The sequence below is a fragment of the Monopterus albus genome, unplaced genomic scaffold (genome assembly GCF_001952655.1).
Source record: "Monopterus albus unplaced genomic scaffold, M_albus_1.0 scaffold213.1, whole genome shotgun sequence".
Lineage (NCBI taxonomy): Eukaryota > Metazoa > Chordata > Actinopteri > Synbranchiformes > Synbranchidae > Monopterus > Monopterus albus.
Window position 1 is genome coordinate 382653 of NW_018128093.1, and position 27605 is coordinate 410257.

A 27605-nucleotide genomic window follows, 5' to 3' on the forward strand; every position below is an offset into this window, starting at 1 on the left:
TACAGTGCCTTGCGAAAGTATTTGGCCCCCTTGAACTTTGCGACCTTTTGCCACCTTTCAGGCTTCAAACATAAAGATATAAAACTGTAATTTTTTGTGAAGAATCAACAACAAGTGGGACACAATCATGAAGTGGAACGAAATTTATTGGATATTTCAAACTTTTTTAACAAATAAAAAACTGAAAAATTGGGCGTGCAAAATTATTCAGCCCCCTTAAGTTAATACTTTGTAGCGCCACCTTTTGCTGCGATTCCAGCTGTAAGTCGCTTGGGGTATGTCTCTATCAGTTTTGCACATCGAGAGACTGAAATGTTTGCCCATTCGTCCTTGCAAAACAGCTCGAGCTCAGTGAGGTTGGATGGAGAGTGTTTGTGAACAGCAGTTTTCAGTTCTTTCCCCAGATTCTCGATTGGATTCAGGTCTGGCCTTTGACTTGGCCATTCTAACACCTGGCTATGTTTATTTGTGAACCATTCCATTGTAGATTTTGCTTTATGTTTTGGATCATTGTCTTGTTGGAAGACAAATCTCCGTCCCAGTCTCAGGTCTTTTGCAGACTCCATCAGGTTTCCTTCCAGAATGGTCCTGTATTTGGCTCCATCCATCTTCCCATCAATTTTTGGTAGCTTTGCAGTGGTCTGATACTCCTTCCATTTTCCATTTCAATATTATCGCTTGCACAGTGCTCCTTGGGATGTTTACAGCTTGGGAAATTTTTTTGTATCCAAATCCGGCTTTAAACTTCTCCACAACAGTATCTCAGATCTGCCTGGTGTGTTCCTTGTTCTTCATGATGCTCTCTGCGCTTTAAACGGACCTCTGAGACTATCACAGTGCAGGTGCATTTATACGGAGACTTGATTACACACAGGTGGATTCTATTTATCATCATTAGTCATTTAGGTCAACATTGGATCATTCAGAGATCCTCACTGAACTTCTGGAGAGAGTTTGCTGCACTGAAAGTCCCCTCCTTGAATTATTTTGCACGCCCAATTTTTCAGTTTTTTATTTGTTAAAAAAGTTTGAAATATCCAATAAATTTCGTTCCACTTCATGATTGTGTCCCACTTGTTGTTGATTCTTCACAAAAAAATTACAGTTTTATATCTTTATGTTTGAAGCCTGAAATGTGGCAAAAGGTCGCAAAGTTCAAGGGGGCCAAATACTTTCGCAAGGCACTGTATGTAGGAAGATTGGTGCTTGCTAGCATCCTAACATTCTCACAAAGACAATGCTAACCCACTGAAGCTTAGTGTTTGCCATCAGTCTCCATCTTAGTTTGACAGCATGTTTGTTAGCATGCTGCTTAGTTGCTTAATTGGCACTAAACACAAAGTACAGCTGAGGCTAATGGGAATGTCAGTCCTTTTCAAGGTATTTGGTCATAAAACAAATTGTACACTATATTTTGAGCTATTGATGGTGCTAGATATAAAGTTAAGTGATTACCAAAGTCATTACAACTGAAAAGCAAACATTACCCTCTCTAAAGGTATTTTGCTTGCTTCACAACAAAACAAAACATATTTTTACAAAAACTCAACCATCTGGTTAGTATATCCTTCTTCTTCACTTTTGCTGGTTTAAAAAAAAGATTTAGTACTTACTGCATACCATAAAAACACCTCATGTCATCCATTGTTGATTCCTCCCATAGTCTTCACCTGAGAGTTACCAGTGGTTGTGAGGAACACAACTGCTGTTATTAAGATTGACAACAATTTCTAATTATGTGAATGTACACAAAGAGAGTTGTAGACCACTATGAGTTTCAATACAAACACATGGAAATTAGGTGCAGACAGCAGACAGCATAATGGCAATAGCTTTTTGTATCTCTTTCATTTTGCTATTGCTCTTCAAACATTACGTATAAAGCCAGGAACAATTTATTACCTGGTGGAATTCAAAAACTATTTAATGAAAGGAAAGGGGGGATACAATTTAAGGGGTCAGTTAAATTTAAAAATTCATGCTATACGTACAACCAAAAAAAGATTTGGTATTTCCATAAGTGGGGTAAAACTATGGAATAATTTAAGCATAGACATAAAAATAGTAATAGAATTGATGAGTTTAAACATAAAGATAAAGGTATGTCAATCAAGATATATGCAAGAACAGGCTCAATGATCGGAACATTGTGGGTGTGGTGTATGAATGTTAACACTTGTAATAATTCTTTAGTATATTACTTGTGTGAGCTACGTCTAGGAGGCTCCACACCGGCTACGTGGGCATAGCTAGCTGGCCTATTCTCCATGGTGTGGAGCCGCGCTTCTAAGTCTGTGAGCCTCGCCTCCAATGCTGCTAGCATCTGACATTTATTACAAGTACCATTATCGCTAAAGGAGGCAGAGGAATAACTGAACATGCGACACTCCGAGCAAGAGAAAGGAGGAGAGGAAGAGGGGGAAGCCATTGCTCTCGATTAAGCTACTAGCTTAGCTAGCTTCTAAACTAGCCGACCTAAAGTAGCACGTTAAATTTGGTAGTTAGCAAGAACTTCTGCAAAACAAGTGCTTTAAGTGGTGCAAGCGTATGTTGTCACTCAAAAATTCAGATGAACCTAGAAAATAGTGAGTTTAATTCCTAAACAATCTGGAAGCAAGCACAACGCAGTGCGGGTAGAGAAAACAGGAAATGAGTACGGTTTACCGCAGAGACAGGAAACAGCAGTCCGTCAAAAGGTTCCCAATAATGGCAGCCAAGCCCAAGAAAGAATGGATTATGAGGAGAGAAAGAAAAGAATAAGTAAGGCTAAACAAAAACATGGAGAGAAAGATGGCCAGAAGACAAGAAGTGTGTACATTCACACCCCAACCATCACCACTACTTGTCTCCTCCAAACTTTAACTTTAATGATTTACAAGGAGGAGACCAGCATCTGGTCCTCACAAGGACAGGGGGGCACAGGCTGTCACAGATCTGATGGGCATCACTTTACCCAGTGAACTGCCGTTGTGTCCTTACACCCCCACTGGGATCCTCATTACTGGCCAGGATTGTCCCCACCTGACTTCCCCCTGCTCCTCCTCTCCCTCCTCCACCTCCTCTTCTACATCTTCACGGCAGCTTCTTAACATCCCAATTATCATCAGCTTTGATTTCTGCTTCGCATGTAAAGAAGTCAATGGAGAAGTCTTTGCTCCTTTTTTCCTTTTCTTTGCTCTCTTGCTCTTCCTCTGCTCACCTTCCAACCCCTGTATCTCCGCTGAATTTAACCCTACGCCAACCACACCCTCATCACACCGCAGCCGTACTCCTACAACTGTTCATTTGCATTACAATCATTCCATTTCACCATTGTATTTGATAAGTGGCCTGAGTTCAGTGTAGGTTTGTAGAACATGAGGACACAACCACTCGGTCTAGTCAACGTAATATGACCAGTTTGCACCATTACAGAGCCCCCCCCAACAACACAGGATGAAAAAGAGCCCCAAGTAACTATCAGCACAGATGTTTAGAGACAACAGAAAATTTCAGGTGGAACTTCAAAGATGAGAGAAGGATGAAAAAAGAAAGAATAAAACAGGAGTAACTTGCCTGCACATTTGGTCCTGGTCACCAGCGGGGGACCCGGTGGCCCCGTTCCTCCCTCCCCAGGTCTAGACAGCAAAACCTTGATCTCATATTCCACATCTGGGTCCAGATGCCACAGCTTATAGGTGGGGGAGTCAACCACATGGGTCTCAGCCCAATTTCCTGAAGTGGTGCGGTACTCCACCTCCTTCAGAATGATCGGCCCATCGCCGATGATGCTGTTGGCATTGGGTTTGATCCAAAGGTAGGTGGCACCTACGGCGAGAAGCTCTGGTGGAGCGATTGGGGTGGGAGGAGCTGTAAAATGAGAAGACAGGTGGTTAGGGAAGTTAGATTCTGAGTCCCTTTCTTTTTTGTGTAACAAAATCAGAGAATGTTCTCCTGTAAACAGTGAATGAAACATGTTGTCGCTATTGAATTGTGCAGTCAAACTCTAACTGAGCCTATAACTGCTGAACACAGTACAGAACTTATCTTCCCCTGAAAACTACATTAAAGTCCAATCAGTGGTGCCTAGGTGTGTAATACTCAAACAAATCAATGAACACTGTACTGCTGCCACCAACCCCCAGCGCTCGCTGCAATATTCCAAAGTAACAAACACAATTTCAGAGGATCATTTCATTATGTGGTGTTTTATGTACCACCTGCTTTTGAAGATATTGTCATACCTCAGTTGCTTTCCCCATTAAACATGTTCATAAACACGATGCCATAAAGTCCAATATTTTCAAGTTGATTGTGTTTCTTTCTTAAGATCTTGTACACAGCATGTTTCCGCTGCACTGCATCAATACCCGGTTCTACTCCAGTCTGAGACATTATTTTTTATTACACCCTTGGACCCTCACAGACTCTCTGAATATGCTGTAACTCTTAGTGTGTAAAGAAATCAGCTGTCACTGTGAACTTATTGTGCCACAACAGCCAAAGCTGAATTGTTAGAGTGTGATGGAAATGTAAATTAAAAAGAGACACAAATTAACTTTTGCACTGGAAAAAGCTGCTGCTAAAAGCTAAAAAGGAGGCATTTTAGAGTATGAATTGTCAACCTGTAGCACTAATCCATCACACTGTTGACGTGTTGCTGACAGCTACTTTGCTACTAGACTTTCACATTATTATGCTGCTTTAAAATAATGGCCTCTGTCAAGCCTAAAAGCAAAGGATGTTTTATTGCCCCCTCCTGTTTTTTTCCAAAACCAGGAGAGCAGCTTCTTTTCAAAATGTGCCATCCAACATCTGCTGTATATGAATAGTCAGACCTCCCTAAAGATACACAAAAAGGTAAAAGCACCTTCTGAAAAGAAAAGACAACATCAGATCCTATATATACTCAGCACAGCAAAAAGCATAACAGCTATGTTGGTCTGCAATGTAAAATGTACTAGTCTCACAATAACTCACCCAAAACTGTCACATAGCAACGTCTTGGTTAAGACAGTGGCTAAGTTTAGACAGGGTCTCTGGTTGTTTGTGTGATTGCCAGGTGTTTGTTGGACCCATCCATGTGTCCCAACCACCACGTTCTAGTGTTTTAAACTAGCCTAACTTCAACACTAAATGTTAGCTTCCCAATCCACACTCCAGTCCAGTTGGTGGTGACACTGCACCCTTTTGTTGTTTGCCAACCGCCATACAACAGCTTCACAAGTCCTATATGATAAAGTAATTAACACTTTATATAAAATGTATGATGTGCTTATGAAAAGCACTTGCACTTTTCGTAGTATAAAGGGAATATATACAGGAAATTTATATTTTAATAAGGCGACGAAGAGGAAGGTGAACTAAACAGTATGTACAGTTGGATCCACTGTATAATCATTGCTCGTTGCACACTACGGCAGGCCAGCAGTTAAATATACCCCTGTGATCCATGTAAGGCTCTCTAATACTATGCACTGTCTCTGCAGCAGTGAGAGGCCGATTTAGTGTTGTTATCAAAACACAACCTGAATCTGAAACACAGTTAAAGAGCAAAAGTTGGAAAGAAAGACAGAAAAACATTTTCTTCTTTGTTTATCCTTCACACCACCATGAACTATAGTTAAGGACCATGGACAGCTCCCACCTGGCCGATGGCCTCAGGATCAGCACCTTGGACAGCGGCTGTGACTTGTTTCAGAACAGAGCGGTCGTAATGAGGCTTCACAGTGTCGACTGACTTCTTGAATCTCTGTCACAGCCAAAAGTAATGTTACTTTAGATTTGCCTTGATGTGACAGAGAAGCTTCCACACAGATCAAGTCACATTTAATCAAGTTCCTGCACAATAAAGTAGCACAGGATAAAACAATATATTGCTATTAAACAATATCACGGTGTCCTGGTGGGCTAAGGTGATGACCAGATAAGACCGACCGAATGTGGCTGGGAACATTTGTTGCATCTCATTTCTCTTCGTTTCACCTCTCTCCTGTCAGTCATCAAGGAAAAAAATGCAAAATAAAAAGTTTTTATATGCTCATAGCCCTCAGGTAGACGTTAGCAAATGCTCAGCATGGCACTGCCATAGTAACGTGCTTAACAATTTTAACATGCAACACAACAAAAAGGATAATTCAGTGATTTTCAGATGAACAGCATGGAAGTATGATGTACTGTATCTATGAATCTAAGTCACTGTCAAATCTACGTACAGTGAATGCTTGTGTTTCCTGCTTATCACTTAAAATATCATTACATTTGAAAGCTATTAGATGGTGAAAATTATTTTAATGCCTATGGTATTTAAGAAAAACTCTTTACCAGTCACTGATACTCAGGTAGCAAATGTGTTATTATGAACATAGACCCCACAATCTCATTATATCACTATGCTGAGGCACAGTGATACTCTAAAAGAAATGCCTGCATGATGAAGGACCAGCCACTGAAGCAAGCCATGGTACGCAGCATTTTGAAAATTTACTCCTCACTTCATACAGCAAGGTTTTTAAACAACTGCAATTAAAAGAGTCATTTTATGATTGAAGTCTGAGGTCTCTCAGTATTAATCTTTTTCTCCCTCTCTCTCTGCGGCAGGTGCGTTGTCAGTTGACAGCTGCATTATGCTAGCTAAGAATAATGGTCTCTCTCTTCCCGCTGTTTAAAAGCAAAGTCTTGCTCTCACTTGCAAGTTTTTTAGTTTCCTCAGGGCCCCATTAGAATATGTATGGTGGCCGCGGGACCGATGAATCAACTGTCAGTCACTGCACTCTCATCCATCTCAACTATATGGAGGCTGTGAGTGTGTGTGTGTCTCTATATCTGTGTGCATTTATGAGTGGAGAAGAGAGTAAAAAACCACGAGCCTCTCTATATCTGTGTGAGAAAAGCTGTGTGTGCATTGCAGGCATTTAATGCATATTGTATGTGCTCCAGTAAAAATACTGGTGGTTATTTTTTTTGCATTTTAACATTCAAGAACCTTTGTTCTTGTGATGAAGTACCAGTGATTTCCTTTAAAGAAAGGAAAAGAAATTTTAAAGAAATTTGGAGAACAAGAAAATAAATTATCCTCATCATTCTGAGACAGGGGGAACAATGCTGTAAACAAAGGCTTCACTTATTCTTAATAGTTCAGTTTCCTTTCATTTTGTGTCTTACATTTTCCCAAATGGCTTCACCTCTGTCTTAATGAAAGAGCACATCACTTTTTCCAAGATTTTTAAAGGTGATTCACGCAAAGAAGCCAAAATGGTCTCATTCTGCAGCTACTTTCTTCACTTGTTTAGTAAAAGGGTATATGTAGTAAACATGTGGAAGATATTTTACACAAGGATGTGTTTCTCAAACACATCCAGAAGTGTGAAACACAGCAGCAACATTTGCAAACTGGTCAGCTGTTAAGTAAAATGCACAAAGTGCAATAAACAAGCAAACTACCTTTTCTTTAACAGGGGCCTGTTAACTGTGTTTTACAACTGCTTTACCAGACTCAGCTCTTCATTAACATCATTTATATTCAACATCTACCCCTGATGTTACTCCGCAGGAAGAAACAGCAAAATCATTCGATCACTCCTTCCCTCCATCTGTTTGCTCCCAACATTCCTGCATCCCTCCCTCTGCCAGCCTGTTTAGAATGGAACGTTACACAGGCCACCCAGAGACACACAACCTGGCACCCACAATGACATGGGGAGGAGCACGTGTACAAAAAAAACAGGCGCGGATGCATACTGAACAGATACACATTCTTGTACTTGTTGTACGTATGTGAACACATCTAAATGAAGCCTGTGTCTGCATGTATACACACACAGAAAGAGATTTATGTACTTGGACATATTGCACACATACACACACATTTGGACCCAGAGGCTGGCCCAGAAACACAGACACACACAAACCACTACAATAAGCACACTAACATGTTTTAATATCTGAAACACACACACAGTGCACAGATATAGTGGCTGCTAATCAGCTACAGTTGGTCTTCATAGTGTGATGCTAATGCAGTGTGAGAGAACGGATGAAGGAAGGAGGGAAGAAGAAAAAAGATGTCTGAGAGTGAGGGAGGCAGAGCTGCAGGATGAGAGGAACCGGGGACTGTGAAGTGAAGAAACACTTGGTCAAGTGTAGGAAGGGAAAGGTATAAAGAACCAGGAAGAAAAAAAAATGATGAAAAGAAGGATGAATGGTGCTCAGAAAAGAAGAGGATGGTGAGGGAAAGGATGAAGTGATGAAAGAGCCCTAAACTCCCCTTACCCTCAACCCCACCTTGTGTTTCCTGATGTAAAACTGGAGACGTTTCAACAGGCATCTGGAGATGTTTTTAAATCAGTTTGCGGGGTAAATTAGCGTATGTCTGCTTCGTCTGTGCTGTCAGGATTAGTTAGAAATGTTTCTGTATGTGCTGCTTTGGCCTTTCTGAAATATTGAAATTGAATTATTTATTTTTTTACTTTTACAGATGCTTTTTCCAAAAATTCCAAGTAAAACTTTTCACTGAAAAAAATTCCAAGCTGTCTTCATTAAACCCCTCTGGAAGTCCTTGGGGTCATATTTGGGGTTTTGATATCGACCCTTAGGTCCCTATATGGATGGATTATGCAACGCCCTCCTGAGGGTTGTGATAATTTGCTCATTCCTCAGAGGACAAAAGAAAATGTGCACCAGATTTTTGTTTGGATGTCTGAAGCACAAAATACTGGACAGGAACAGCAGACATGACTAAACCAGTTAGGAGCTGGTTGATCCTGACGAGCAGATGACGGCTGCACTGTATGTCACCTCATGCTAGCATTTTGAAATGAGGCACCTTCTCACACACACACACGTCTCTGACTGGTAATCATAATTTATTAAACAGAGTTGAGCCTTTTGTCAGATGTGAAAACATGCAGAAGAGTTTGCACAAAGTTAGATAAGAAAATGAATTAAAAGAAAGATGATGTCTAAAGGGGTCGTCCTTCTGCAGGACACTGTTTAGTTTCTGCAGAAGCCACAATCACACTGTGTAAAAACAAGCAGTGCTCATGAAGTTTAAAGATGTGGTACAGCAGGCATACAGCACTGGGCCAATAAAGACTTCCACGTGCATGTGTGTGTGTGCGCTACATGAGTGTTTGCGACGGTCCTGGCCCCATAAAACTTTTATTTTGCGCATCCTGGGGCCTTGTTGTGGGAAGACACATCACCCACTCACGAGCGACCAGTGTTACTGTACCCTCCGGTACAAAGTATATGGATCTACTTTTTTACTGCACAGTATTACAATCCCAACATGGTGTTTGAAGAACGGTCACTGTGTGTGTGTGTGTGTGTGTGTGTGTGTGTCAAAAGGACAAACAAAAATGTGAAAAGATCAGAGAGCACACATTCAGACTTTAGTTGTGTGTGAACATTTATTTGCCTCTACATTAACATACATATGTAGAGGCAAAGTAAGTGTGTGTTTGTCAGACTTTAGGTACTTGTATTATACTTTCCATTATGCGCAGTGTTGTGACTTCCTGGTGTGTGTTTAATAGCCTGTGGACAACAATGAAAGTCTTCAGAACAGAACTTATAGTGAGTACATGCAATTCATTATTGGTTTTAGTCTCTATAGGATTTGTGGAAAATAACAAAAACATAAAAAAACGATCCTTTCAAAGCGTACTGCAGTAACTGTGTAAAATCTCTAGATGAGCAACACAGTAAAACAATATCCTGTGTATTAAGATGTATCTGACATGTTCATCTATTTACTGTACAGTGTAAGTTGAATGTGGTGCACGTTAACCATCAGGGATTCTACTTTCAATTGTATGATGTTTTATCCTTTTATTTTATGTCTCTACTGTGTCTAGTTGACAGTATGGAGATGTGTGGAGGAGAGAGAGATGGGAAATGATGTGCAAGAGGTGGATCATGGCTGGTGTCTTAACCCCTGGGCCAGGTCCTACCCTGGCACACACTGGTCTCAGTCTGGAAGCAGGAACAAGAATCCTTTCAGAAAATCTGAGATAAAACTGCCAATTACAATATCAAAAATCAAAAGCACTTATAAGAGAAAGAGAGAAAGATAAAGAACAGAGAAGCAGAAATTATATTAGAAAACAGAAAACGTTAGTGAGAGAGCCAGTCAAAACAGAGGATGGCCGAACAAAAGTGGAGAAGGGAGAGACGAGAGTCAGTAGCCGCTGTTATCGAGTCTTTCCAAACTAAATGGTTCTCACTTTATTTCACCGTCTGCTTCTCCTGACAGTCAAAACAACATAAAGCGATTTTTATGTTTAAAAAAGGAGGAAAAACTGCAAAAGAAAAAAGTGAGATAACGAGTGAGGATTTAGAAATCTAGAAATCTAGTCTAATAGTTAAATCAGTCTTTGTGTTTCTTTAATCAGCTCTCCTCTGCCTTCCTGATAGTGTGGGTGTATTTCTGAGTGTGGTGTTCTGTTTACATGTGTGACAAATCCAAATGTGCCATCAAATCTTTGAGCTCTGCCGTGTTCTCTGAGAGAGAAAGATTCAGAGATAGAGAAAGTGAAAATCGTGTGCCTTTGCATTTGTATGGATGTAAGTGTGTGTGTGTGTGTGTGTGTGTGTGTGTGTGTGTGTGAGAGAGTGACAGAGAGGCAGATTGAGGAGGCCTCAGCCCACCAGAGAGGAGAGAAACGATATCACCCCGGTGGCGGAAAAAATGGAAATATCAATTGCACCAGAAATGACAATAACGCCACCAAATCTATTTTTTTTCTAATTTCAAAGTAGTCATGAGAGTCAGGATGATAGGAGAGAGGAGCAGGGAGGGCTCTAAGGTTTCCTGCTGCCTCTCTGTCTCGTCACTATGGGTTTTCATTCATTTTCTTTATATACAACTTTTATACACAGCTTAGTGAGGAAAAGGGAGCAATCCAACTGTTGGTATGAACATCACTTTATAACGGTAAACTGTGTGTGCACGACTACAGTAAGATCAGTGGGTCAAAGCTGAGGAAAGGGTTTCATCTGACCACTCGTGTTTCTCGGCCTGTCTGACAGTAATAAAGGGGAATTTCCCTTTAACCAAAGCCAAGAGAATTAATTTTTGGATGTGTTTGTTTCTTAACCAGCCCAAAGCATTTGTTTTACTCCAGCTGGACAGAACGACATTAATTAGCATATTGTTAATTGAAACATGTTTAAAGTTGGAAACAGCCTGTTTTTTCTCTCCCCTTTCCACAGTATTTTTTATCTTGCCTCCGCCTCGCTCCGTACGTTGCTATCTTATCAGTAATATACTCCAGGTCTATTTTGCAGCTCCTTGAACTTAGCAGTTCATCTCACAAAAGACAGATAAGCCCCCCCACACACACACACAGATAAGCATGATCCGGTGTCGATATCATCAGCCCTGCTCATCAAATGTTAACCACCTGATGCTGTGTGTTTGAGCAGAACAAATTATACTGGGTACATTTTACTCCAAATTGCAGAACTGTACATGTGTGTGTGTGTGTGTGGGGAGGGGGGGGGGGGGGGGGGCCGAGCCAAACTACAACACTGAGTGTGAAGTGTTGTCATTTTGTCAACCAATTGTTTGTTTCACCAACTATGTTTTTGAGAAAGGACCATAAATGTGCAAATTACACTGCTATTCTGAAAAAGTTGGTGGGAAAACACAGTAAAGATACTAAATGATAAATCAACAGACTGGTGCTTCCTAACGACAGAGATCTTAGACTGTGGAGCTGAAATATCTTTGGTAATGTGGACATAAACTACACATTGTGTTATCAGAAAATGCAAGAGATCATAATGATGCTGGGTGCGTTAGAAGCTGTGGCTCTGGATCTTTGAGCTTACAAAAACAAAAGTGTGTTGGGCTTGTAGATCTAATCACATGCTCATCCCTGTTACATTCACACAACAGATTGCATAACATTTTGATCAGACTATTAAGTGTAGCTTCCGTGTAACATGGCTCAGATGCTCCAAATTTAACAGGAGGATGTTCCTACCTCACCCTTGTGACATCACAAGGTCCAGCTCACCCGTCGACTCCAACGATCCACCGAGGTGGACAAGTTCTAACTTCTGACAAGGTTCAATACAAAATAGTTTACCTGTTCTAGACTGTTTTCAGTGTGCTACAAACTCAAAGCAGTGTTCCAGCCTAACTTTCTCACCTGTAGTCTCTTACCAGGTGAATCCTTCGCGTGATGTCAGCTAACAAAATTAGCCTTATTCCTTTTCTTATGCCTCACCACTGACAGGTGTGGCCAGAGGCATTATGGTTTCAGGTTGTCCATCCATCTGTATGTCCCATTCTCATGAACATCTAGAGGGAATTTCTTCACATTTGGCTAAAAACATCCACTTGGACTCAAAGACAAAGTTATTTGATTTTGGTGGTCAAAGGTCAAAGTCACAGTGACCTCATGTTTATTCAGATTTGGCACAAAAATCCACTTGAACTCAAGGACAATGTGACAAAGCTCTGTTCAAATAGTCTCCAAGTGAAGACATATATTATGTGTCTGGACAGAGGTGTGTGAACTGCACCCTGACTGGTTAGCAGAGGAATACAACGGTGAGGTAGCTTCTTTTGTGCAGTCTCTCTGTATTTACTGTACCAGCTCAGAAATGGTCCTGACATTTATATGAACACACTTCTCCAGGTCCTGGGGACTGACTGCCTGTGTGTGTGTGTGTGCATACACCTGTAACACCCACTCCTCCCTGAGGTCTGTTCCTAGGTATAATAAATTCAGCACAGCATACACACACACACACACACACACACACGTTGTGTTGTCATACTCCAGGTCTCCAGGAAATGACTTGCATTCATTTCCTATAGACCTTTCCTAACTTTAACTATAACTACTACATGCCAAACCCTGACCCTAAAATTCAGTCATTTCCAGAGGCTGGTCCCCGCATGGCCGGTCGAGTCCCCACGGTGTGAGTGTGTTAACAGGTTTCAGTCCCCATAATATAAGTAATACCAAGGCACATACACACACACACACACACACACACACAAAGAAGAAGAAGAAACAAGAGCAAAAGAGAAACAAGGTGGGGTGCAAACAGAGTGTATTTTACACCCAAGCGGGAGCCGAGTATCATGGGAAATGAGATCTGATTCCCCGCTCCTCACAGCAAATTCAGTGTGGCAGACACCTGCTACCTCCTTACACACACACACACACAAACAAACAAAGCAACCGAGGCAGACACACACAACATAAATATGAGACTGGTGAAAACACACGTGAACACACAGATAGACACACTCAGTCTGAACTTGCAGACATACGAGTTCACTTCTAGACAGAAACATCTTTAGTCCCATGACCCTCTGCTCAAACAAACTCTTCAAACAGCAGAAGAAATGTTTCTGTCCTGAAGTTATGCAGGTTTTCTTCCACTCGACAAAATGTGGCAGTGCTCACAGCTAAGCTGCTAAGAACAGACGTGCCAGATACTGTAGAGGTCCACACTGAGGAACGATGACAAGAAAGAGACACTCATCTTCTTAGTGTCACTAAATTATCCTCCAGTAGCTTTTAATGAAATGAGGATTAGTCTCCAGTCCATCAGCTTCACAGGAGCGAAGCAGCAGGACGCTGGCAGTGGACACGTCTCCTCACTCCACATCTAGCTGCTCTTATCCACGCGAACACACAGCGAGAGCAGGTTGGAGTTCAATGAGACCTTGGCAGTGATGAGACTGAACCTGTCAGGCCTCTTTTAGTCTCTCACCTCTGTTTTCTACTGCTGTGGGTCCACATTAATAACATTATCATGTTTCTTCCATCTTGCCTCATTTTTACTTTGTTTCCCTCCTTCTCTTCTTTTTCATGTTCTGATTCCTCCCATCTTTTTCCTGTTATACACTTTCAGTTCGACTCTCTCCTCATTATCATCTTGTGCTCTGCTGTCTTTGGTTTCAACTTTTCACCTCCTCACCACACCCCCCTCCTCCCTGCTCCCCTCACCTCCTCTCTACCTGGTTCTTTTGCTTCTCTCACCTCCAGTCCTCCTCCTCGTCTACCAGCCCTCCCTGTTCATGCATTACTTATATTTTTCCTCAGAAATTCTGTGTGAAGTGTCCACTCTCTCTGGCACACACACGTACACACAAGCTGCTACACATGAAAGAGCAATGAACATGAAACACCAGTGGCATGACAAACCGGCAAACATACACAACACAACACACACACACAGACACATACACACTGACTGATGTGGGCAGATAAACTTACACAGCTTTTCAAATTAAATGCAGGTTGGTTCTTACATGTGTTCTTTCCTCAGGGAGCAAATCTTCAAAAACCTTACGAAAGTATCAGGAATCGACGAACATTAGTTTATTCATGCAAACTTTTTCTCTAGTCTCATCTTATGCATGTTTCATAATTTGTGTCATCTACTTTCTTCGCTGGCTGGAAGCAGGTCTCAGCAAAACACCTTCACTTCAGTGTAAACTGACATGAGCCATATTTTATTTTGAAGGAATGTGAGACAGAATCACATGAGTGAAATGTAACATTTTGGAGTTGGCCGTCTTTTCTCTGTGTGTCCAGTAGTGGAGGAGTTCGGACGTCCTTCCCTGGTTTTACCAACTTTAGCTGTCTGCTAAGCTCAACATGCAGATTTCCAGTTATATCACCAGTTAGTCCTCACTCGGGTTCTCTTTTTAACAACAGTAACCATGTGCAGCGTACTCTGCAGTTACATTTGTCAGTTTTGTTCTGTGTCAAGCTTCCTGTGGCCTGAGCACAAGAGAAACAGAACACGCCACCGTGTATTCTTCATTCTTTCTGTGAGGATTCTTAGCAACTTGAGCACCAAATTCCCACCACCTCATTTGGGCTGAAGGTGAGAGAGGCAAGCCTGTGACTGTGGCAAGATTACAGGTGACCAGTAGTGCTGCTGTGGTGCCTTTGACCAATGCCCTTAGCCCCAGCTGCCTCAGTAGAGCTGCTCAGAGCACATCTACATTAAACTGCGTAAACTCTAAAGTTCCAAGTTTTGTTCCAAAAGGAAAACCGTCCGCAGGCGTTTCAGCTCATTTCTGCATTCTCCTCTGTCCACGTTTCATCTAAAAGCTGTCAAAGCACAAGACAGCAGCCCTTCTATGGTGCCACTGACCACTGCTGTCATTGTCTTTGTTCTCCTTTCTCTTCTGGATTAATTTCAAGAAAACAACAAAATGGCGGCTCCAGCCACCATCAGCTCTGCCTTCCCCATATACACTTCAACGGCAAGTCAGCGGGATCAGATTTACACGCTCTGGGAGCAGGTTTGGAAAAGTTCCATCTACGGAGAGGAAAAGCACTGTGTCATTCTGGACGGACAGCCAAAATGGAGAGAGACGGATGTGTTTATGGATTTACCCTGCTTGATGTAAATGTATACAGCAGGTCAGTCAGTCTGTCACCAGCAGCTTAGTTAAGGTAAGAGTGACTGTTTTTTGTGCAAATGCTTGACATCTCATTTTGGAATCCTCACTCAGAAGCCAAACATTCTTTTCAAGCAGTCGTTTTTATCACCTGCAGCTTGTGTTGTGTTCACACCCAGTGGGAATTCAGAGCATCGGCGGGCTTCAACAGATCTGCCACATAGGGCTGAGCTGTCCACTCTACTATTGATTTCCTTATCGGAGAACAGACACTTAGAAGATGCCAGGAATGAGCTTTGGACACCTGACACACACACACAGCGATGTGGCTGCTGGGTGTAACTGTTGGACTACAATCAGCTGTATGACCACCCTGGGAGACAGAGAACTGCAGCAGGTTTGTGAGGAACTCACACGCGAACACACACACACACACACACACACACACACACACACTCTGTGCATGGTGTCCACGGCGCTCTGGCTGACAGTGGCTCTCCTGGATCTCTGCTACGCCCCGCTGAGTCTTATCTCTGACAGACAGAAGACACACACACAATCACCCAAATGCCCATACACAGCACAATACACACAGGAGCATATATACAGAGCATGCACTCATAGCCGCCAGGACACAGACATGTCAGCATGCAGGCTTGCTCACTCTCTGACACACACACATATACACACCCACACATAGACAAACACAGCCGGGGGTCTGGTTGAGACCTTGTTGCCCTGGAGCTTTGACTGCATCTGTTCAACAAGAGCCATACAAATGAGAAATGCACAGGAGCAGAGAAAAGCATCTGTGTGTGTGTGTGTGTGTGTGTGTGTGAGTGTGAGTGTAGGTGTGTGCGTTTGTGTGTACACGTCTTTCTATGCCGGTGTGTTTGTGCATGTGTGCAGGCTTTTCATTTCCACTGACACGTCTTCAAGGACATTCTTTATTGTTCAGTCAAACTAGACACTGTGTGCATCCTAACATGTGGGTGTGTGTGTGAGTGTGTGAGTGTGTGTGTGTGTGTGTGTGTGTGGGGGGGTCTTATTACAATTGTCAGTTCTGACTTTTCAAAGTAAAATGCTTGTCTTTTTACTTCACTTACTTCAAGAGCAGAGCTCTTTTTACCGTTTTCCACCCCGACAGCTGGAATATCTGTCAGAACCATTAATGCAACGATGTATATTCCATTTTAAAAGGGAGGGAGGGGGTTGTGCTGAAAACATATCACTGCATGTTTTCCTTAACATGTATTTAGTTAATGAGAGGTGTGAAGCGAAGCCAAGGTGTGAACACAGGGCAACAGAGGAGATGGAGGGGACAGAGACCGAAGGACAGACGAGAGCAGAGGTGTGAAGTTGAGCATGTATTCAGTATGCCTTCCTGTCTGCCTTCTGACTTCCACTGCCTTTTTGCTGCAGTCTTTCTGCTCTCTGGAACACACTCTGGAGAGAGAGGCTGCCCCCGCGACCCCACCCCACCCCAGATAGGCAGCTGATAACTAATGGATGGATGATGTTAATTTTCCGTGTTAGGTCACATTCTTTCAAACATGAAATCAACAAATAAAATATATATTTTTAAAAGACTGGGGTTCAGTAGTTACTTTACAGAGTAAAGGTTTGATGGAATACTATATTTTGTACAAGCCAACAGGACTCTGTGTAGACATATAACACACCACTTGTGTTTTCTCTTATGCAATATTAATTTCACAACTTACCGGTATAATTTATTTTCAGCGCTTCTACTGAAATTTGTTATATCTCAAATTTAAACATTTGTCACGTTAGCGCCACAGTGGAAGATGGCAGCGCACACAAATCTGACTCAGTCGCACTAAAAATTGAAGTTTGAGATCATCACATAAACTGCACCAATTTTCCCAAAGATTGTTCCATTTTCTACGAACGGAGCCTTGTGCTACACACAGGGGCTCATTTTATGTTTGAGCAAACATAACTCTGTTCAAGTCTTGGTGATTTTAAATATGTCTAACTGCTTTCAAACAACACATCACCAGAAGGTTGCCTGTTTGATTATGATTGACTCTTGACTTCTTTTTTTTTTTTTACTTAACAAGGAAGCCATCATCTGCCGTGCCACAGATTAACATGCCTGCATGAGCACGCACGGGACACAAACTCACAGACATGCAGTACCGTACGCAAAGAGGACACCGTAATAAGAGAAGAACCTCTCTCCAGATTCCCCCGGTCATGCCTGGCTGAACAACACACTAATTAACCCTGATTTCACTTAGCAGCCCTGGGGAATGGACAAACACATCACACACACAAATTAATTTGGGCACACAATGATCATGACACATCACACATGAAAGGGCATGCAGATACACACACCTGGAGACGAAGCTGCAAACAGATGATCCCACCACACATGAAAGAATACAATGAAAAAGCTCAAAAATACAAAAATGTACAAAGCAAGAACAATACCACATATACACAAATTAGCAACACACAGCACACACAAAGGGCTTCGGGGAGGTGTGCTCATAGTTGTGTGTGTCATATTGCTGTGTTCTCCTGTTGTTGGCACGAGCTGTTCCCCTGGCACAATGCATGGCTGACAGCACCTGAGCTTCACACGCACACACACCGGACAAAAACACATACATGCCAAAAGACACATTCAGCTGATAAGTGACACACACACACATTTGGCCAGTCTCAGGAGTCCAGGCTGTGTGTTCTGCTAACAGATGGTAATGACAGGTTCAATCCCTGGACTATCATCTAATCAAAACAGCACACACACACACACACACACACACACACACACACACTCCAGTCTCCCTCCAGATTAAAACATCCTTCACACCAAATAAGGTTAACGGGATAATTCGTACCAAATATTCACTGAGAACATAACTGAGGCCAGAGTGTTTTTACACTTAAATGCATTTCAGGAATGCAATTTAAAATCGATTAAAACACAAACAGGGCTCTGTCCCCTTGGCACTACATGAATATATATATTTTTGTTTGCCACAGACAAACCTATTTCACATCAGCATATGTCTTATAGAGATAGAGGCGTCTGTCAAAATGCATCAGACATCAAATTCTAACTTCACAGAAGGCATGCCATTATTCAAGAGAACACTAATTTATTGCAAATAATGATAAATAACCATAACAAAACACTGGATATAATGCTCTACTAACTCCATAAAACCATCCCTCTGTGTTTGCACTGCTTCTCCCAGGGTACACATTCTGGACAAGATGTGACACAGAATATAGCCAAAACACAAGCAGCCAAGCATAGACTCCACTTTACAGCGACCGTGCACATGGGGCTTCTGTCTCATGGTCAAGGACACTTGCAAAGCATTGTTCCTGCTGGTTATATTATGTGTTACAATAGCAGTGTGCTATGATAATGGATCCATGCTAATACTTTAGCACACACTGACAGTAGGCTCAGTGCTAACAAATTAGCACAATGTCGTTTAGCATTCTTTCATTGGTCATTGTATGAAAACTAAGCATGTTCCTCTGAATTCTTTTCATATTCTAACACAAGCCACCAACCACTACAATCCTTGCTACTGAAAATTAATGAGGTTACTTATCAATTAATTTTTTTAGCATCAGAAAAGCTACACTTCCCAGGACTTTGCAGCCCAGCAGTATGGCAGCACACACCTTATACATCACTGTTGTTTACTAGAGTCTTCTGGAATTCAGCGGACCATGTAGCACAGTGATAACTGTTTCTGATATTAGTCTCACCTCTTTCAACTTCCTACGTTGTAAAATACATGCTATTGAAAAAGACTGTGTCCCACGACCGGATTTTTACTTATTACCAGATCAGAAATCTCAACGGGATTTTGAAAGGGGGGGGTTCTTTCTTTTGGAACTCAACCCAGAAGTTCTAGTTTCACGTGGGCTCTCTATTATTCAGTGGTGTTACAGAGTGATGCCTCTTTACCTCATAAACGATCTCCAGCTAACAGCAGACAGCAAGTTGCATCCACCGGATGTGAAGGGGGTCACGGACCTGACAACAGCGAGTTTCATTCTGTCCTGTCATCAATTTGAGTCAAGGAGTTAACGTTAGTTAGTGACAGCTGATATGACCCTGCTGGTTTTAACCACAAACTGCCATGATCAGGGGGTGGGGTGGCAGGACCTACTACCTACCCAACGAACGAATATCTGAACAGTCAAAAATTTGGGTCCAGTGTTACTGCAATTGAATTTTAGACAAATCAGTTGAGTGAAGTTTAATGATGAAAAAATGAATAAATAAAAATCACTTTTCTTTACCATTACATCACGTAAATCACTCAGCTGAAGGAGGATAGAGACAAAGAGCACAAGAGGAGAAGACTGGGAGAAGTAAAGGAATGTAATTCTGTCAACAGATAGCTGGGATGCTATAATTCTATCAAAGGCCTTACAACAATATCCAGCCTCCTCAGTACATCAGCAGCCTTCTCAGCACTGTATTTCCTGTTGTTCACATGAACCATGGGATGGGAAGTGGGCTGCTAAATCACAGACTGCCTCATATATTTGCCCTGTGCTGTGTAGATCGCATTAGAGCATTTGAATGTCCTCAACCGGGGAATTTGTCCAGCGGCTGGATAAATACAAGAGGAACAGAGGAAACAAGGTGACCAGGGAAGGAGAGAGAAGAGGGGAAACTTTTTTGTGACTGTTACTTTTGATTAGTCAGTTTATCGGCCTTAAGCACTAGCCTACCAGGGACTTAGGATAATAATCACCTTTATTTGGCCAATCATGTTACACACACAAGGCAGCCATCTGCAGCGCCTCCTCATGATTTGAACCATTCAGTCGGGAACCACAGTCACCCCTTAAAGTAGTTCCCATACCCGGAGTCGAACCCAGGCCACCTGAGTGGAAACCAGGAACCCTAACTGCTAGACCATATGGGACTTTTGAGATCCAAAGTAAACATAATTAATTCCATAGGCTAATCTGTCACAACCATAATTCACTACTTATGAAAAATATAGAAATTTATGTCTTTGTTTTCATCTGTTGTTGTGTGAAAAGTAACTATAGAGGGCACTGACGAGAGAGCGCTGAGATACGAGAGAGGGCCTTGAGACTCACTGATCTGATGTCAAATCCATGCAAAAAAGTCACACAAAATAACACACAGAAGCAGTTCATGAGCCGTAAGAGTAAATATCCTGCATGTGTCCTGATCAATCATTTTACACGCGTTACTGACAGTAGGTCGAGTCAGAGCGCTGCACAGTCTGTGCGTCACTGTCACTCACTTCAAGCGGTGCGGAGTGGAAATGGTGTAATCCAGCTGTAAACAGCTGTGCGTTCCTTGCTCTGCACCAAGCAGCAATTTTAAATGTTTTTTTTTTTTTCATTTTGACGTCCTAATAGCCCACTGGTCTCAGGGACTAGGAAGGGTTATATGAAATGTGCCAATTCAAATTAAAACACAAACTAAAATTGGATAAAATAACGAACACTTTCAGCCATTTAGAAGTAGGGGTGCTGCCCTTAGATGTGGGGGTGCTGCAGCATCCCAGGACTTCCCACGGTTATGCTTAGACTAACCATTTTTCATCAGTGTCTGGCAAGACCATACATCCTCTGCTTGTTCCTGCACACAAAGCTGTGGGGTACTTCCTGTGTGAAGTATTTATTTCCTACAATATGTCATTTAAAGCCACACTATCACGTTCACAATGTATTGGTTGTGTAGCTTGTACTACGCATTTCTTTGGGCTGTTCTAGTATCTTTGGAAATAAAGTGGAATTTAAAACTGAGCTTTTGGATTTGATACAACCCCTAACACGGCTCATGGTGGTGTACCTTTGTTGTAAGCATCCTGCCTTTACGCTCACCGTTCATCGTTATCAAGAGGGAAACTTGAGACAAGCACAGGAAGAAGATTAAGTGAAAGACTGACAGAAACAGAAGTGGAGTGAAGGAGCACTCATTGTGATTTCTAGTCACCGCTCTTAAGTCTGTTCAGTATTCCACCCTCAGCATTCTCACAGCACTAATGAACAGCAGCCAAACACGCACACAACTACACAGCCCAGGCCTGTTCCTCGCTCTCTCCACATTAAAGATGTTGTCCTACTTTACTGCGCCTACGCTGATCGGATTAGTCTGATCGGCTGTTCTTCTTTCACATGTTTCAATTCATCATTAACACTTTTGTGGTCAAGCGACTGGTGGTTCACCTCCTACTTGCCAACATGTTAAACATGATAAACAAAAGGACATACCTTTAACGATCAGGTCTGCATAGTTGGACACCCCCGAGCCACCGTCTGAACGGATGACGCAGCGGTAGCGGCTGGTGCTGCGCTGTGATGTGTCGCCGACGCTGACAGTCGCAGAGAAACGCCGGTGGTTCACCACCCTGGTCACCATCAGCGCTGTGTCCTTGCCATTCCACTGCTGCATGATGGGAAAAACAAGAGCAGTCAGTTAGTGGTAAAAGCCTTGTAGTATGTTCTCACCAATGCTGATGTAACGCGATGTAAAAAACTCAAAATGGCTGCTCTCTCCTTACACCACATGCAAAATGAAACTCTGATCAAGAACCCAAACTCATGTGTCAAGCAGAATCACAGCGTTTCATACAGGAAACTCTCACTAACTAAAAGGCATCTGGAGGAAAGTGTTGGAGCCTGGAAATTCTAATTTCCAAAAAGGTCGTTGGCTGTTTTTATGTTCCACCGCAGCTGATTGTGATGAGAGGCCAGTGAGTCAGGTGGACATGCCCCATCTCTTTCCTCTGGTATAAAGAGAACTGCAGGATGAGAAGTGAAATTGATTCTGTAATGTTTTTTGGAGAAAAAGTACTGATGTGAAATTAAGCCTATTTTCACTGACCTCAGTATGTAGCTGCTGTTTGAGCTGCGGGGCACTTTCTCATTGCATTCAACATTAAGCCATAAAGCAGGGTTTGATCTGGTGCATCTGATCACTGGAATGGAAATGCAGTGTAATCCCAGGCACTGAATGCTGCTTCTCAGTTTAAGTATTTTAAGTTGTTCGAGAAACAAATTCTATCAGCAGTGGTTCCCAGAGATACGCACGGCACAGTAATGACTCCATATTGATATCCGAGGCCTGGCAGGACACAGAGGCAAATTGAACTGAGAAATGTAAAACGCATACTGCTGCCAGTTTCTGCTTTGCACATGACCCCTGCATCTCCACATCCAATCTTCTCCTGCTGCTGAGGTATTTTCTGATAATTTCAAGAAACATTTGAGAAACTCCCCAGTGGAAATGTCATTACTATACACAGCAGCACTCTCAGTGGTATATACTCATGTGCAGTGAAAGCATGCAAGCTTGCCAATGGATATGAAGGTATACAAGAATGACTATATAGGCACGAATACGCACTGCACACACACCACTTGTACAGAGATGGAGTCACTGGTGTGGAGCAGAACAAGGACTTCTAATCAGTCTGGAAATTGAGCTGCGAAGCCTTGAAGTGTTTGCCACAGTGTGCTTTTATATCTACAGTGACACTGATAAATGATAAATGATACCTCTAAAAACTCGACTCAGTCATTTTCTATAGCTGCTTATTTGGCTTTTTTCCCCAACTGGTTGGCAGGAGTCTTAAATCCATACACCAGGATACATCACAGCTCTAAACAAGAGTTTAATGATTGTTTCAGATCAGCACCTAGGGTAGGTAACCTAACAACGCAACTACTGCTTAACCTTTGGTGGTGAAACGTGGATAGCTTATAAGTATGGTCAGTGTTCGTCATATTCAGCTAACTCTTCCTCACATCTCTCTGCCTGGCCTTTCATCTTGTTTGCTCCACATGTCCCAGGTGGCAGTGTGTTTGGTCTGTGTCACATTAGCCTGTTTGCTAAATCAACTTTTCTTGGGACAAATTATTAAATACATATGTTTAAACCCCTTTCACTAAAACTTTAGGAAATGAACAACAAACAGCTTCTGTTTTGTCCAGTTGTAAAGTGACCACAGACTGAGGTGCCCTGATACCAATAACAGTGAACTCTGGAGAAAACTCCAGTCCAGTTTTCCATACTGCAGTCTTTGCCTATATCCCATCCCATTACCATTACTGAGTATAAATCTACTATAATTATTGTATTTTTATTTTATTTTATACTACTTAAGACTTTTTTTTACAGAGACAAAGTTATTACCCAGCGCAGTTTGACATTCAACATTTTTTTTTACAAAATATCTTCAAACTCTAGCACTGAAAGACATAATTACTTCTCATTTACCACAGTTTTAGAAGATCTGGACATTTGTGGCATCCTGACCTTCCTTTATACAAGTTCTGCTGCACACGTCTTGCTGATACCATTCATGCACATATGCATCTACCGATATAAAGGTACTAACCTGCAGCCAGAGTTTATCGTGCTGAGACCATTTCCCTCCAGCGGTACACTGAAACGTAGCATTCTGACCCACGTTTACCTCCACATTCTGTAGACGCAGGAAGTGAGGCGCTTTACCTGCAAAACCATCAGCAAATGGAAAATTTGTCAACATTTAGGAAAGTAGTCTATAAAACCAAAGAAGTCACAGGTGCACACACAGTCTTTTTTCATAGAACATATATTTTTAATGAGAATTAATTTCATTGGAAGTAAATGTATATGGCCTGGAAAACCGTAGGTCATATGAAACCGAGGTCATATGGGCTCAAGCTTTATTAAACACAAGTTAAATTAATTCTGTCTGAGTGATTCATCGGGTCTTCTGAGCTAATAAAAGTTCCATTATCACGTAATAAACCATTTGGCAGGACACTGAAAGACACCTTCTTAGTATAGACATGGTAAATTCACACTGGAGTATAACAGTAGATTTAACATGATATAAAAAACAACACTTGCAGGAGGCCGACAACAATAGTTATCCATTTCAAACAGGGCTTTTGTTGGTTGGAGTGAGACAGAGAAAGCTGTGGAATGGCCACGACAACGTGATTAAGACGCCCCGACGCTGGGTGACTTTGCCTGACATTGGGACCAGCCTGTGACTGGTTAATTTCATTCTGGCTGTCTGCAGACAGAGATAAGCCTAACGGAGTATGTATTGATCATTTAACAATGATGATCCTCCTCCCTGGTGCTAATGGTCAGACTACTGCAAATGACAAGGTCTCAGATATGGTTGTTTTTTTTTATTATTATTCTAAAGTTAAAAGAAAACAAGTGTTTGATCACGGCAGCAGTTTTCTTTTTCTTCTTTTCCTTTTTCAGACTACTCATTATCTAAGAGTGAGTACCGGTACCGGTGAGGTACCAAGTAGCCAGAGAGAGGTCGGCCACAGGGTGGCGCAGTGGCGAGTTTTATGAAGCAAAGTGTTTCTGGCAGATTTGAGCAATGAAGATCCTGGGTGCGCCCAAAATTTCCTACTTGCCTACTGTGTACTGTAGTAGGCTAAAATGTGCATGCGAGACAAGTAGTATGTCCAAATGTAGTATGGTAAAATACTGTAACGTAGGTCAGCTTGAGGGAGCTTTCACATTCTGTCCTTTCCACAGCTCGAGTGTGTGTTAGTGTGAGATAGCCGTAAAACAGATGATGAACAGCAGGGCTACTGTTACATAGGGTCAACCATGACGAGACACACACACAGAGTCGCTTACGGCAAGGGTGAGCTAGAACGCGTATGTCGTCGATGGCGATGAAGCCTGGATGGCCTTGGACTGAAACTGCTTCGAATATTACCTGAGAGAGAAAAGAAACAAATAAAAGAATCAGGTTGAGCCAAGAAACTTTCTTCATAAAACTGCAACATCTTGATGGCCCTGCACAGCTCAGATGGGAAACCCCAGGGGAAGTTTCAACCAAAAGCCAGCATCTTTCCTCTTCATTTCATCCCCTCATCCTTCTGTCTCCATCCTTATGCCAATCACGCACGCTGTTCCTCCTCCCCCCTCTTGCCTTTCCTCTCTTCCTGGCCCCGTCCTCCTGCTTCATCCTTCCCTTTAATCTTTTGTTTTCACTTAGAGTTTATACCCTCTGCTCTTCCTCCTCCCTGCCTCGATTCTTGATTTCTCACTGCTCCTCTTTTCTGTTTCCATCTCCGCTTCTCTTCCCCTCTCAATGTATTGTGCTCTCTTTCTGTCAGCACTGCCATTATCTTTCTCTTGTAATTGCTCTTTTGCATCTTTCTTCATTCCTCTTCTGTCACATCACTCCTCAGATTTTTACACTGCTGTTACACACACTGTCAGGGTGACGGTCAGCAGGGCTGCCAAGGGGCCTCGCACTCCTGACCCACACACAAACGCACACCGTGAATACCTCCATGCTGTACTTGTCAGGATCCTCAACAGTATAACCTGGAGCTCAGTCTGAATACTAAAGACTTCGGGGAAGACTTTACTCTCTTGTTTTCCTTCCAAAAATAATTCCCCTCTGTGGCACGCATGTCATGTTTCTAGAAGTCAAAGACACTGGTGTCGATCTTTTTTGGCCCAACATTTGAAAATGCATTTGAAAACTGATAACATTTCCCACTGACATAAGCAAAGCAGAACTTTGTGTGCAAAATTTAAATTTTTCCATTTTCTGACTGCACATTCATTTTTGAAAGTCATCTGCTTTATAGATCTTTTTAAAGGCCTTCATGCCGTTTTAAGAAGCAGCAGTTTGTAGTTAGCACAGCATTCACATCATTCATGTTTGTGATGCTTAAATGTTTTATGACTGACACTGAAAATGGTTTCATGTCCGGTCTTAGCCCTGCTACACAAGTGTTTCACCATTTTTTAAGAGTGTCTCCTCACAATGAGCTTATCAAAATGTGTTCTTTATTGGTTTATAGTGCAAATACACCATAAGCACAACACAAATGTCTTCTTCCAGCCGAAGCAGTATAACACACTGTAACCCACTGCAGCAGTGTCTTATTTAGCCTGTTTGTTCTTGTCCTCGTAGTATTTTAATATGACAGTGTTATTTTACTTTTCAGGAAAAGAAAAGCATAATTTCTCCGTGGAAGGTGACTCTTGATTGAGAAGGAAAACATTTAATTCACTTTGGTTACCGCTGTGCCTCAGATCTCTATGTGCAGCACATCTAATGAACACAGCTCAGTCATTAGGTAACACAGCTGATTTGATACTACTTCAATAAGACAACACAGCAGGGTGTGTCCGTACACCTTAAACAGAACAATACATGCCTGCACACACACGGACAAACAAACAGAGCCATTAGATAGCAACAGCTTTGACGTATTATATTACAGGAGTACACCTATAGAAGATCTTACCACATGTTAAGTGATGAAACTCAACCCACACCTCTACCAAACTTTAGTGTAGCAGGCTCTAGTGAATCATGACAAGTCACAAGCAACAACAGACTTTTTAAAGCTTTTATGACTCAACCATTAACCTGAGCTTCCATGTTTTTGGAGCTATTTAAGGTGTACGCTGTGTGCGGCACCGAGGCCCCTGAGGAACGATGTTTCATTTCCCTGTATGTCGGCCAAACGTGTGGTAATGACAGTAAACCTGAACAAATGCTAAAAAAAAAATAAAGGCCTTTTGCTCAGAATCCTACAGTGATGTAAATAGATCTAAATATTTCAGCTGAGACACTCTGGAGCTGTGAGTGATGACACAACACGAAGATGATGATAAGTAACTGCTGGATGACTGAATCACTGAGCTTCCATTATAAAGGGACTAATGAATGAATGAGCCAGACAGTGAGCTCTGACACAGCTCTGAAATGATCTACAGGCAACTGTATTAAAGAGTGCACTGCATCAGCTATAAAAAAAAAAACATCTAAATATTGTTAATTTAGCAAAAAATCCTTCCTCACTTCGCTGCTCTCATGCTGAATGTCCACAAAATAAGTAATGCATTTGAAAAGGAAATAATTAAAATGTTAAATATGAATTCAGCATTAATTCAGTTTGTTCTCCATTTGATTCCATTAGTTCAAACAGCCTCAGGCAGAGGAGCTGTAGCATCAGATACTGAACCATCTGTCTGACACATGACATTAAGGAGAGTGGGTACAGTACAGATCCCTATCACATTAAAAGAGGGGGTTCATCTTTGGCTCTCTGTCTTTTGCTAGATGATAAGATGATGGTCATAGAGCAGCAGGCAACTCAGAGAATATTCTGATTCATTTTCATTCATAATTATTTCTCATTTTAATAAAAACTTCGGCATTAGTTTTATGCGTCTGGGCCGACAATGGCTGTGGCT

General features: G+C 42.0%; 1 protein-coding gene across 16 annotated transcripts in view; it reads right to left on the minus strand.

Moving 5' to 3' along the window:
- ptprt (protein tyrosine phosphatase receptor type T) overlaps positions 1-27605 on the minus strand; it is a 366858-nt gene that overhangs the window by 213784 nt on the left and 125469 nt on the right. For all 16 annotated transcript variants that reach the window (XM_020619049.1, XM_020619048.1, XM_020619050.1 and 13 more), the window contains 4 exons: positions 25017-25098; positions 23758-23873; positions 21629-21803; positions 3556-3849 (listed from right to left, as the gene is read on the minus strand). In XM_020619049.1, the coding sequence (XP_020474705.1) occupies positions 3556-3849; positions 21629-21803; positions 23758-23873; positions 25017-25098 (667 nt within the window). The remainder of the gene's footprint in view (positions 1-3555; positions 3850-21628; positions 21804-23757; positions 23874-25016; positions 25099-27605) is intronic.